The sequence below is a fragment of the Budorcas taxicolor genome, chromosome 9 (assembly GCF_023091745.1).
Source record: "Budorcas taxicolor isolate Tak-1 chromosome 9, Takin1.1, whole genome shotgun sequence".
Lineage (NCBI taxonomy): Eukaryota > Metazoa > Chordata > Mammalia > Artiodactyla > Bovidae > Budorcas > Budorcas taxicolor.
Window position 1 is genome coordinate 19,676,855 of NC_068918.1, and position 12,871 is coordinate 19,689,725.

At 35.3% G+C, this 12,871-nt stretch overlaps 1 protein-coding gene across 32 annotated transcripts in view; it reads left to right on the forward strand.

Moving 5' to 3' along the window:
* Positions 1-12,871, forward strand: part of TRDN (triadin) — a 405,761-nt gene that overhangs the window by 374,538 nt on the left and 18,352 nt on the right. For 5 of the 32 annotated variants that reach the window (XM_052645523.1, XM_052645524.1, XM_052645529.1 and 2 more), the window contains 8 exons: positions 212-238; positions 998-1,036; positions 1,387-1,422; positions 1,506-1,541; positions 1,625-1,660; positions 1,744-1,779; positions 2,530-2,574; positions 7,455-7,478. In XM_052645523.1, the coding sequence (XP_052501483.1) occupies positions 212-238; positions 998-1,036; positions 1,387-1,422; positions 1,506-1,541; positions 1,625-1,660; positions 1,744-1,779; positions 2,530-2,574; positions 7,455-7,478 (279 nt within the window). The remainder of the gene's footprint in view (positions 1-211; positions 239-997; positions 1,037-1,386; positions 1,423-1,505; positions 1,542-1,624; positions 1,661-1,743; positions 1,780-2,529; positions 2,575-7,454; positions 7,479-12,871) is intronic. The other 27 variants (XM_052645525.1, XM_052645526.1, XM_052645530.1 and 24 more) reach the window with 23 other exon arrangements.

The window sequence follows — 12,871 nt, forward strand, 5'->3', positions numbered from 1 at the left end:
TTCTATTTCCAGAATAGATACCAGTTGTGTTTTCAGAAATATTAGTTACCAACGTATCTCTTTGCCATTTTGAGTATGTGTCTATTGTCACTACTTTTGGAATTAATACGAAATAACATAAAGATGAAGTTCAGTTGTCTGCTACTGAAAAAACAAAATTATTATTTCCTTTTATTTTTCTTCCTTTTTTCTATTATTTTTTTTTCTAAAGAGGAAACACCAGAAGTAACAGAATCAGGTAAATATTTGCTTACCCAGAGGAGGTAACATAGATCTATAGGAATAATATTTAAATTTGAATCTCTATATAGCTGTGTAACATTTGGGAAAATCCATTAACAGCTCAGATTCCCAGTTTACTCATCTATAGAACAGACATAATGACTTTCCAAAAGGCTTGTAATAAGTATGAAATGAAATAACATATATAACACTGCCACTACATGCTTGGTTGTTACTCATTAAATATTGGTGTCTTTCTTACTCTTGTCTGATAAATATAGTTAAAGAAAAGCATCAGTCAGTCAAAACTCTGATTTAAAAAGGATGTGTCTACATTTTCCTCAGAGATATATTGTCTCTTACATTGTTTTTACTCAACAGTTAATTTATTGAGTATTCATAGCACTAATCAAATTTTCATTTCCAAAAGGTAACAATAGAAAACTTGAATGTTTTTTTCTGTTGCTAGTTTAAACTTATTAATAAATGCATGGCTTACTCTAGCTTTACTCTAAAGCAGGTACAAAAAAAAAAAAAAAAAAACCAGAAAACAAAAGGAGGGGGTTGTGCTTTATAAAACCAAGTAACCAAGGATAACAGAAATGTACATGTTCTTACACAAAGGAAGGAGACTTTATCTTCACATCTTTAAAAGTAGAACTTTGACCCTCTTTCACTTACGGGATTAAGTTTCATCTGCAAATATTTACTCCAAAACTGAGTAAGAAAATTATGTTTTTAAGCCAATGGTTTATTGTTATTTTTTCCCCCCTAGCAAAAAAGAAAATTGAAAAATCTGAAAAGGAAAGTAAAGGTAAATACATTTTAAGGCATGTATATCAAATTAGTGATAAAAGCACAGGAATCAAAAATATGTAATTATACAAATTATATCACTTAAAAAAGCAATTCATGAAAATATGGACATTGGTTTTAAAGCGTATATCAGAATCGAAGCTATTTAGAGTGTTATTCATGTGAGGAGTGTAGTATTGCATTATTATTAGATATCTAAAGGGAACAGGAACTGAGATCTTAAAGCAAACTCCATTATTGCTATATATAACTCCTGAATTGTAAATATTGACTGCAAAATATGTAATTTCAAACTTAGAAAGACCTATAAATAAATATGTATATGACTCTACCATTTTATCTCTATAGAAAAAGCAGAAATGAGACATCTTAAAGAAGAAAAAGGTAATTTTAAAAAGTTCAAAAGTTCCTGAAGTCAGAATATTTTGAATAAATATGTATATGACTCTTTCATTTTATCTCTATAGAAAAAGCAGAAATGAGACATCTTAAAGAAGAAAAAGGTAATTTTTAAAAGCTTAAAAGTTCCTGAAGTCAAAATATTTTGAATAAATATGTATATGACTCTGTCATTTTATCTCTATAGAAAAAGCAGAAATGAGACATCTTAAAGAAGAAAAAGGTAATTTTTAAAAGCTTAAAAGTTCCTGAAGTCAAACTATTTTGAATAAATATGTATATGACTCTGTCATTTTATCTCTATAGAAAAAGCAGAAATGAGACATCTTAAAGAAGAAAAAGGTAATTTTTAAAAGTTCCTGAAGTCAAAATATTTTGAGTCAAAATTTATTTATTTCAGTTTTAAAGAAAACTTTTCTTTATGTACACTATGATTGCTGGCCTGATTAAAAGAAGAAAAGTGGTAAATAATCAGAGCATGTGATAATGACGGTGTCAAAGGAGCAATGGATGGCAGGCCGCACCTACAGTGTGCAGTCATGTGTTGGGTCATTGGTGAGAAACTGGTTAGAAGCTGCATTGCGATGCTGCTTTTTTATCTTAACTTTAGTTTTATTTATTTAGGAAACTACATAATATAATACAATAACCACTGATTTCCATGTTTAGTCATCTAAAAACCTTACAAAGGCCTTAATCATCAGAGAAATATTCTGTCGAGTCAGGAGGAAAGCATTCTTAGACATACCGAAAAGATTGTTAATAACAAAAGAAGACACTTTTCTGGTTTATACCTAAATTCAATTAATCAACATTACCCATTGTCTGTGGACTCAGATTCATTTAAATACCCTGTAATCACTGAGTTCATGTCATATCTCTATTTATGCAGATACAACAATCTCTTCAGCTAACATTTATTTTTCTTAGGGATTAGCAGAAGAGAAAACTTTTAAAACACCTTGAGAAAATATTTACAACATTTAAATTATTCTCATGTTGCTAAAGCTTAGAGTTGAAGTGAGCCAAATTTTTTAATGAAGATTTGCTCTAAAAGTTCATATTTTAATTTATATTTTCTTTTTTATACAGTGCCAACAAGAAAAGAAATTCTTCAATTACACAATGTGACAAAAGGTAATCTTGACCTTTGTAAATCCTCAAATGCTGTGTTGATGTGGAGATGCCTGAATTATGTTGGTGCTTAATATTAACACTAAATTTTCTAAAGCAAGAAAGTCTAGCTGTTTATACAATTCTAACAGCAGGGGAAGTGGACAGGTAGGAAATCAAACAGAATGCTTACATTTCAGTGGAAAACTAGGTAATGTGAAGAAACAGAAACTATTAATAACATAAACATTCATTAGATATCCCAGTACCTATCGGAAGGAAAAATTTATTATTGCAAGAAGACTTTCCCAGCATGACTGCATTCAACGATGATAGAGTAGTAAAAAGAGAAGGAGCCAATAGTCCGTTTATCTGCAACTACATCAAATATAACTAATATCATGAATATAGTTTTATTATCTATAAGTCGATCTTTGAAATTAATTCAACATAGATACAAAGTAGATAGTAGAGGGCAGATGCTAGCATGCACATGACAGGCAGGTGTTCTTCACCCAAAATGAGAGTGACCTATTTTGGTGATATCATCATAAAACTGTAAGAGTATAACTGAATTATGTAAGAGTATAACTGAATTACTTAGTCTGGGTCATAAAATTTTAGATGACTCTAATTAATTCAAAATGTAACAAAACATAAATACTTTAGATTTTTAAATGCTAAGTAAACATGCCATAATTAAACAAGAATTTTCATTCAGAGTAAATATAGATCTCTAGTCTGTGTGTATACTGGGAGTATGGAGCAGGAGGAATCTAGTTTTTCACTGGTCCCTGTTGCTGCTTACTGTAATGTGTATACCTGAAATGGTGGGACATATTTAGACACAATTTTTAGTAATATTAAGGTGTAACATTTAAAGTAAGAGAGCAAATCAGATTTGTAAAATGATATAAGAACACAACTTTTATATTGGAAATTTCTCCAAAAACATTATATCTTTTAAGATACTTAGCCAGAAGAATGAAAAGTAATGTATTACTTTGAAAACACACAGCTATAGCCTTTCCTATTATTAATTCAATTTCCATCTTAGTATAGACCCAGTGATTGTTCACAGTTTAAACTTGAGTTAATGTTAGGTGAAGGAAGTCTAACCTCTAGGAGTGTTTACCTGATAGAGACAGGAGTTGGCTCCAAGTGGGTGTGGTGTCAAAGACTTAAGCCCATTCAATCACATTTTAATATCCTACCACTCTGTGGTAGGCGAATATAAGGGAAAGCTTTCTACCAATTAGAGCAGGCCAAGGATAAAATGTGCTTCCCTGGTAGCTCAGACAGTAAAGAATCTGCCTGCAGTATGGGAAACCTGTGTTTAATCCCTGAGTTGGGAAGGTCCCCTGGAGGAGGGCATGGCAACCCACTCCTATACTCTTGCCAGGAGAACCCCCAGGGACAAAGGAGCCTGTCCAGTTACAGTTTCATTTTCAAAGACAAAAGGCACCTGACTTTGTCCCCAAGGAAGTGGTTTATTAGTGCTGACTAGAGGGCGGCTGTCCAAATGATTCTAGGGATTTGGACACTGGATGGATGCTCCTTTCTTACTGTATTCTGTGAGTCTGTTTCTAAGACCTTCATATTATGAATACATGGCAGGAAAAAAATTATTACACGTGAAAAAAATAAGGGATTTGATTTAGGTCATACCTGAATGGTCTAGTGGTTTTTCCCACTTTCTTCAATTTAAGTTGAATTGGGCAATAGGAGTTCATGATCTGAGCCACAGTCAACTCCCAGTCTTGTTTTTGCTGACTGTATAGAGCTTCTCCATCTTTGGCTGCAAAGAATATAATCAATCTGATTTCGGTGTTGACTATCTGGTGATGTCCATATGTAGAGTCTTCTCTTGTGTTGTTAGAAAAGGGTGATTGTCATGACCAGAACATTCTCTTGGCAAAACTCTATTAGCCTTTCCCTGCTTCATTCTGTACTCCAAGGCCAAACACTCCAGGTGTTTCTTGACTTCCTACTTTTGCATTCCAGTCCCCTATAATGCAAAGGACATCTTTTTTGGGTGTTAGTTCTAAAGGTCTTGGAGGTCTTCATAGAAACGTTCAACTTCAGCTTCTTTAGCATTACTGGTCGGGGCATAGACTTGAATTACCATGATAAAGATATACCCATTTGAATGCAGAGTTCCAAAGAATAGCAAGGAGAGATAAGAAAGCCTTGCTCTGTGATCAATGCAAAGAAATAGGGGAAAACAATAGAATGGGAAAGACTAGAGATCTCTTCAAGAAAATTAGAGATACCAAGGGAACATTTCATGTAAAGATGGGCTCAATAAATGACAGAAATGGTAGGAACCTAACAGAAGCAGAAGATATTAAGAAGAGGTGGCAAGAATACACAGAAGAACTGTACAAAAAAGATCTTCATGACCCAGATAATCACTATGGTGTGATCACTCACCTAGAGCCAGACATCCTAGAATGTGAAGTTAAGTGGGCCTTAGAAAGCATCACTACAAACAAAGCTAGTGGAGGTGATGGAATTCCAGTTGAACTGTTTCAAATCCTGAAAGATGATGCTGTGAAAGGGCTGCACTCAATATGCCAGCAAATTTGGAAAACTCAGCAGTGGCCACAGGACTGGAAAAGGTCTGTTTTCATTCCAATCCCAAAGAAAGGCAATGCCAAAGAATGCTCAAACTACTGCACAATTGCACTCATCTCACATGCTAGTAAAGTAATGCTCAAAATTCTCCAGGCCAGGCTTTAGCAATGCATGAACCGTGAACTTCCAGATTTTCAAGCTGGTTTTAGAAAAGGCAGAGGAAGCAGAGATCAAATTGCCAACATCCACTGGATCATCGAAAAAGCAAGAGAGTTCCAGAAAAACATCTATTTCTGCTTTATTGACTATGCCAAAGCCTTTGACTGTGTGGATCACAATAAACTGTGGAAAATTCTGAAAGAGGTGGGAATACCAGACCACCTGACCTGCCTCTTGAGAAACCTGTATGCAGGTCAGAAAGCAACAGTTAAAACTGGACATGGAACAACAGACTGGTTCCAAATAGGAAAAGGTGTATGTCAAGGCTGTATATTGTCACCCTGCTTATTTAACTTCAATGCAGAGTACATCATGAGAAACGCTGGGCTGGAAGAAGCACAAGCTGGAATCAAGATTGCCAGGAGAAATATCAGTAACCTCAGATATGCAGATGACACCACCCTTATGGCAGAAAGTGAAGAACTAAAAAGCCTATTGATGCAAGTGAAAGAGGAGAGTGAAAGAGTTGGCCTAAAGCTCAACATTCAGAAAACTGAGATCATGGTATCTGGTCCCATTACTTCGTGGCAAAGAGAAAGGGAAACAGTGGAAGCAGTGTCAGACTTTATTTTTTTGGGCTCCAAAATCACTGCAGATGGTGACTGCAGCCATGAAATTAAAAGATGCTTACTGCTTGGATGGAAAGTTACGATCAACCTAGACTAGACAGCATATTAAAAAGCAGAGACATTATTTTGCCAACAAGATCCATCTAGTCAAGGCTATGGTTTTTACAGTAGTCATGTATAGATGTGAGAGTTGGACTATAAAGAAAGCTGAGCACTGAAGAACTGATGCTTTTGAACTGTGGTGTTGGAGAAGACTCTTGAGAGTCCCTTGGACTGCAAGGAGATCCAACCAGTCCATCCTAAAGGAGATCAGTCCTGGGTGTTCATTGGAAGGACTGATGTTGAAGCTGAAACTCCAATACTTTGGCCACCTGAAGCGAAGAGCTGGCTCATTTGAAAAGATCCTGATGCTGGGAAAGATTGAGGGCGGGAGGAGAAGGGGAAAACAGAGGATGAGATGGTTGGATGACATCACCGACTCAAGGACATGAGCTTGGGTAAACTCTGCGGTTGGTGATGGATAGGGAGGCCTGACGTGCTGCGGTTTATGGAGTCTCAAAGAGTCAGACGCTTCTGAGCGACTGAACTGAAAGCGAAAGTCTAACCTAGAACTAGTTGAGAATATAAGCACATTCTATTCATTCCTTCACTCAGGTAATGGTTCATTACATCTAAATTCCTGTCTCTTTAGCCAATGCTATTTTGAAAGGAAAGATTATAACATTAGCTTTTCTAAAGTATTTTTCTGAATTCCATTAACCTAACTTTTGTAACTTTGCAATTATTAGGATATATCAGAAACTCTACAAGTCTTAAAGTAAAACATGTTATGCAGATTCCTTAAAAATTATATTTTCAAACCTAGCCCTTTAAATTAGACATTAATGGAATATGAATGTTACCCATTCTCTCTGTTTCAGAAAGTTAGAAAGTCTGCTATATTTAAGACAGTCATTTCACTTTATATCTTCATCCTGAATATATAGGGTTTAATGGAAAAACATATTTGAAGAATTATAATCTCTCATTGAAACTAATAAATAAATGATTATGAAAATTTAGTTGGTTTTTCATGTTCCTTTTTAAGGTTTATATTTTACAGTCTAATATGTATTTGTTTTTATTCATGTCTAAAAGGAAAATAATTCTCAATAATGTATTTTGTGGAATTTGGAAAGTTTAAAGCAAGTATTTAGATTAATTATATCATGCAAAGTAATTTCACTGGTGTTAAGGTATAATTATAGTTTAACCAAAACAATTTAACAAAGATCCTGATGATTTTAGTAAGCGTGTTTAAAAGCATAAGTATGTTGTGACACCTGCAATGATTAATAATTTTTTTGATGTCTCACATAATAACAATTAAGATATTCAAAGATCCATGTTATCAGACATTAGAGAGCTCCACATATGCACTAACTCATGAAAAATAAAGAAGAAAGTCAAAGGATACTAGATACTTTTATGCAGTCTATTGATGTATAATATCTTTGTATTTTACCTGAGTTAAACAAGACTTGTTTTCTTTATTTTTAGTAGAAAAACCCTCAAGAGTATCAAGTAAGTACTGCTTGTATTGATAATAAATTCTCTTTGGCATACAGTATGAATTTCAAGTTGAAATTCATGAAATATTTATTTTTTTAATGTGTTCAGAAATTCAGTCATTTCATATTAAACCTGACAGGATTTTGATGACTTTTCATCTTATTTATGTTGAAACTTAAAAAGCAAAACTGCATTATTAAAATAACTTCTAACAAATACCTTATATTGTTCTTAAGCCTGAAGATTAAAGTGACTTGCATTCAATACATACTTTTCAGTGATTAAGGTTGAATGGAATAAAATAATCCTACTTTGGTCTTCAACCCTCAATCACTAAACATTTGGAATAGAGTACATCTGCTTGAGCAATAATGCTTGCTTTGCTGTTGTTTTCTAATGTTCATTAACTTAATTATATGTCTGAAAAAGAATACATAGTTAGGAATGGATCTAATCTTATATGTAACATACAGTGACCAAAGTCTCAGAAAATACTCTGTGAAATACCAAGATATAGGTGTAGATAGCAGCTCAAATGAAACATGATACAACTATGAATTTTCCTATAAATCTTAAAATTCTGGGAAATAGCAAATTTCCTTCTCAAGTTTCCGGATTTAAGAAGACAAATGATTTTAAATCAGTGCTATCTAAGGCAGTATCACTAGAGCCACATCTGTAGTTTTAAATTTTCAAGTAGATACATTAAAGGGCTTCCCTGGTAGCTCACCTGGTAAAGAATCCACCTGCAATGCTGGAGACCCCGGTTTGATTCCTAGGTTGGGAAGATCCTCTGGAGATGGGATAGACTACCCACTCCAGTATTCTTGGGCTTCAGTGGGGGTCCAGATTGTAAAGAAACATCCTGCAATGCAAGAGACCTAGGTTTGACCCCTGGGTTGGGCAGATCCCCTGGAGAAAGGCATGGCAACCCACTCCAGTATTCTTTCCTGGAGAATCTACATGAACAGAGGAATCTGGCAGGCCACAGTCCAGGCGGTGGCAAAGAGCTGGGCACAACTGAAAAACTAAGCATAGCACAGACACATTAAAAGGGTAAAAACAAATAGATGAAAACAATTTTAATATTTGTATCTGATTCTGTTTTCAAATATTTTTTCAAAATGTAATCTATATAAAATATTTTGATAGTTTATCTAATTTTTTATTGAGTCTTTGAAATTGTGGGTGTATTTTACACTTATGGCACATTTTGATTTGCACTAGCTGTATTTCAATTCCCTAACAGCCCAGGGGGTCAGTGGCTACTGCATTGGGCGGAGCAGGTCTCAGGATTTATTGAGTATTTCTGCTATGTTCAATATTTAGTGAGTAATAAGGATGATATAAGACAATCAGTAAAGGTGGTACTTGCCATATATCTCATTCAGACTTCCTTGATTGCAAGTAATAGAGCTCCATATGGACTTGCTTCAGAATTTTAAAAGAAAGGAAAATAATTACAAGGTTACAGCACTGTCTCACTGATGCACAGGCAAAGCTAATATTTGATCTTCAGAAAACCCTCAGAAACTATCTCACTCCACACACTTCCCCTATGGCCAAAGGTTGTCAGGACAGATTTCATTTAGGAGGTAAATCTACAATTTGTATTTGAAAAATAGTTCAATTCAGGTCAGTTCAGTCGCTCAGTCGTGTCCGACTCTTTGAGACCCCATGAATTGCAGCACACCAGGCCTCCCTGTCCATCACCAACTCCTGGAATTCACCCAAACTCACGTCCATCGAGTCGGTATTCCCATTCAGCCATCTCATCCTCTGTCTTCCCCTTCTCCTCCTGCCCCCAATCCCTCCCAGCATCAGAGTCTTTTCCAATGAGTCAACTTTTCCCATGAGGTGTCCAAAGTATTGGAGTTTCAGCTTTAGCATCAGTCCTTCCAAAGAACACCGAGGACTGATCTCCTTTAGAATGGACTGGTTGGATCTCCTTGCAGTCCAAGGGACTCTCAAGAGTCTTCTCCAACACCACAGTTCAAACATAATTTTTCGGCACTCAGCTTTCTTCACAGTCCAACTCTCACATCCATACATGACCACTGGAAAAACCATAGCCTTGACTAGATGAACCTTTGTGGCAAAGTAATGTCTCTGCTTTTGAATATGTTATCTAAGTTGGTCATAACTTTCCTTCTAAGGAGTAAGCGTCTTTTAATTTCATAGCCGCAATCACCATCTACAGTGATTTTGGAGCCCAGAAAAATATGGTCTGACACTGTTTCCACTGTTTCCCCATCTATTTCCCATGAAGTGATGGGACCAGATGCCATGATCTTCGTTTTCTGAACGTTGAGCTTTAAGCCAACTTTTTCACTCTCCTCTTTCACTTTCATCAAGAGGCTTTTTAGTTCCTCTTCACTTTCTGCCATAAGGGTGGTGTCATCTGCATATCTGAGGTTATTGATATTTCCTCCGGCAATCTTGATTCCAGCTTGTGCTTCCTCCAGCCCAGCGTTTCTCATGATGTACTCTGCATTGAAGTTAAATAAGCAGGGTGACAATACAGCCTTGACACATTCCTTTTCCTATTTGGAACCAGTCTGTTTTCCCATGTAGAGTTCTAACTGTTGCTTCCTAACTTGCATGTAGGTTTCTCAAGAGGCAGGTCAGGTGGTCTAGTATTCGCATCTCTTTCAGAATTTTCCACAGTTGATTGTGATCCAGACAGTCAAAGGCTTTGGCATAGTCAATAAAGCAGAAATAGATGTTTTTCTGGAACTCTCTTGCTTTTTCGATGATCCAGTGGATGTTGGCAATTTGATCTCTGGTTCCTCTGCCTTTTCTAAAACCAGCTTGAACATCTGGATAATTGGCAAAAGAAGGTATAAAGAAAAACTCACTTCTCCTGTGTATTTCTCCTTTACTCTCATGCTACTACCACACTCCTAACACTTCCAACACCAGGCAAGTAAGATTGTTTTCATACCAAGCATTTCTCTGTGACACCAGCTGTCCTACAATTCAATTCAATTCTGATACTAACTAGACTTAGCACATCAGAAGTTGCCAATCAAAAATTTATCTGTGAGCTGTTTGTATACTTTGGAGATTAATCCCTTGTTAGTTGCATTATTTGCAAATATTTTCTCCCATTCTGTAGACTGTCTTTTTGTCTTGTTTATAATTTTCTTTGTTGTGCAAAAGCTTTTAAGTGTAATTAGGTTCCATTTGTTTATTTTTGTTTTTATTTCCATTGCTCTAGGAAAATGATTCAAAAAGATACAGATACAGTTTATATCAAAAAGGGTTCTGCCTATATTTTCCTCTAGGAGTTTTATAGTATCTAATCTTAAATTTAGGTCTTCAGTCCATTTGGAGTTTATTTTTGTGCATGGTGTTAGAGAATGTTCTAATTTCATTCTTTAACATGTAGCTGTTCAGTTTTCCCAGCATCATTTATTGAAGAGACTGTCTTTTCTTCATTGTGTATTCTTGCTTCCTTTGTCATAGGTTAATTGACCATATATGTGGGGGGGTTATTTCTGGGCTTTTTATCCCGTTCCATTGATGTCAATTTCTGTTTTTGTGCCAGTGATATGCTGTTTTGATTACTCTAGCTTTGCAGTATAATCTGAAGTCAGGGAGCCTAATTCCTCCAGTTCAGGTTGTCTTTCTTAAAATTGCTTTGGCTTGTTTTAGAAAGCAGTGAGACGTAAGAACATATAGGCTGAAACTATGAGGTGGAGAACCTGCCCGTCAAGGAACTCTAGACTGACTGCCACAGAGGGCTATGGTTTCTTTTGTGTAAAGCAGTGAAATGTGGAGGAATTGTTGGAAAGTCTAACCTCGTGAGAATAGCACTAATAGAAGTAGTAAGAATAAGATTAGTAACTGAAAAGAGAAATGTGCGAGGAAGAAAATATATTGATTCTGGTGGATAATAAGATATAAGTGTCCAAGACATCATGAAATAATGCATTTTAATAAGCTTGTTTTGTGTGTATATGAAAGTTGTGTTTTTATAACACATACTTTTCATCATGCCTTTTTAGAGGTAATTATCAAACACTGCCTCAGATCCGTATCAAGTAGAACATACTAAAGCTAATTTAAACTGAAGAACCACTGTTCTCTTCCTGAACTCTCTTTTCAACATTAAGTAATTTTTCTTTTGTCAGACTTCTAATTTATTTTTTAGCTATTTGTCTTTAACTAAAGGAAGTTGATGAGATAGTTCTTTTGTGCCCATTGCTCCCTTCTAACCATTCTCTCCACCGCTAGGGCCTGTATCTCTTGTCTTCTGAACAGAACCAGGTCTTCCACCTCTGCTATATCATTTTTTCTGCTTTGCTGTTGGATGCACACAGACCATTATTCATTTCCAGATTTTTTGTTGGGAATGGGGGAAACTGTTAATATGTGGGAAAAGATTGATGTAAAAGAGAGAAGCAGTATCTCTTTCTGAAATCTCATGGCTTACTCTGATTGAGATTCTTGAAATCATCCCTGTGGATTAGATTCTCAGCTACCTGAGGGTTTGTTTTAGGAATATAAAAGAATTGGCAATATAATAGTATTTCTTTATTACATCAGTGAAAGTAACATTGCAAAATCAAAATTTCCATGATTCACAGACTATTATGGTTTAATTGATGTTTGTTCTGTGGGTTTACTTTTTCAAAGGATATAGATTTCTAATTTCTGAATAGTCCTTTAATTTTCATTCTGTATTTTTTGCTTTGTATGTATGGTAAATATATAATGAAATTACCTTTCCACCGAGTTTTGAGGAAGACATCAAGAGGCATGAAACTGTACTATATTTAAGATATAATTACTGATACTTTAAAAATTAAAAGCAAAACAAATATTCACATTCTTGAATTTTAAAGTTTAATTATTTCTTGCTGATATTAATATTTTAAGGCTTTGGAAAACTTTTTCCTTGAGAAAAAATTGTGTACAAAAAAATTATGTAAAACATCATTCCCAAGAACTTGCCTGTAGGCAAAACATGAAACAAAAGCAAGGGAATGAGGAACTATAGTCTTTAAAAAACAAATGGGCCAAGGGAAGTCTTGCACCTAGAAGAGTATCAAGGTTCTTGACATAGCTGAGACACTGACAGTGTATTTATATTATATTTATAATTAAGGAAAGGAAATAGATGGGGAAACAGTGGAAACAGTGTCAGACTTTATTTTGGGGGCTCCAAAATCACTGCAGATGGTGATTGCAGCCATGAAATTAAAAGACGCTTGCTCCTTGAAAGGAAAGTTATGACCAACCAAGATAGCATATTCAAAAGCAGAGACATTACTTTGCCAACAAAGGTCCATCTAGTCAAAGCTATGGTTTTTCCAGTAGTCATGTATGGGTGTGAGAGTTGAACTATGAAGAAAGTTGAACACTGAAGAATTGATGCTTTTGAACTGTGGTGTTGGAGA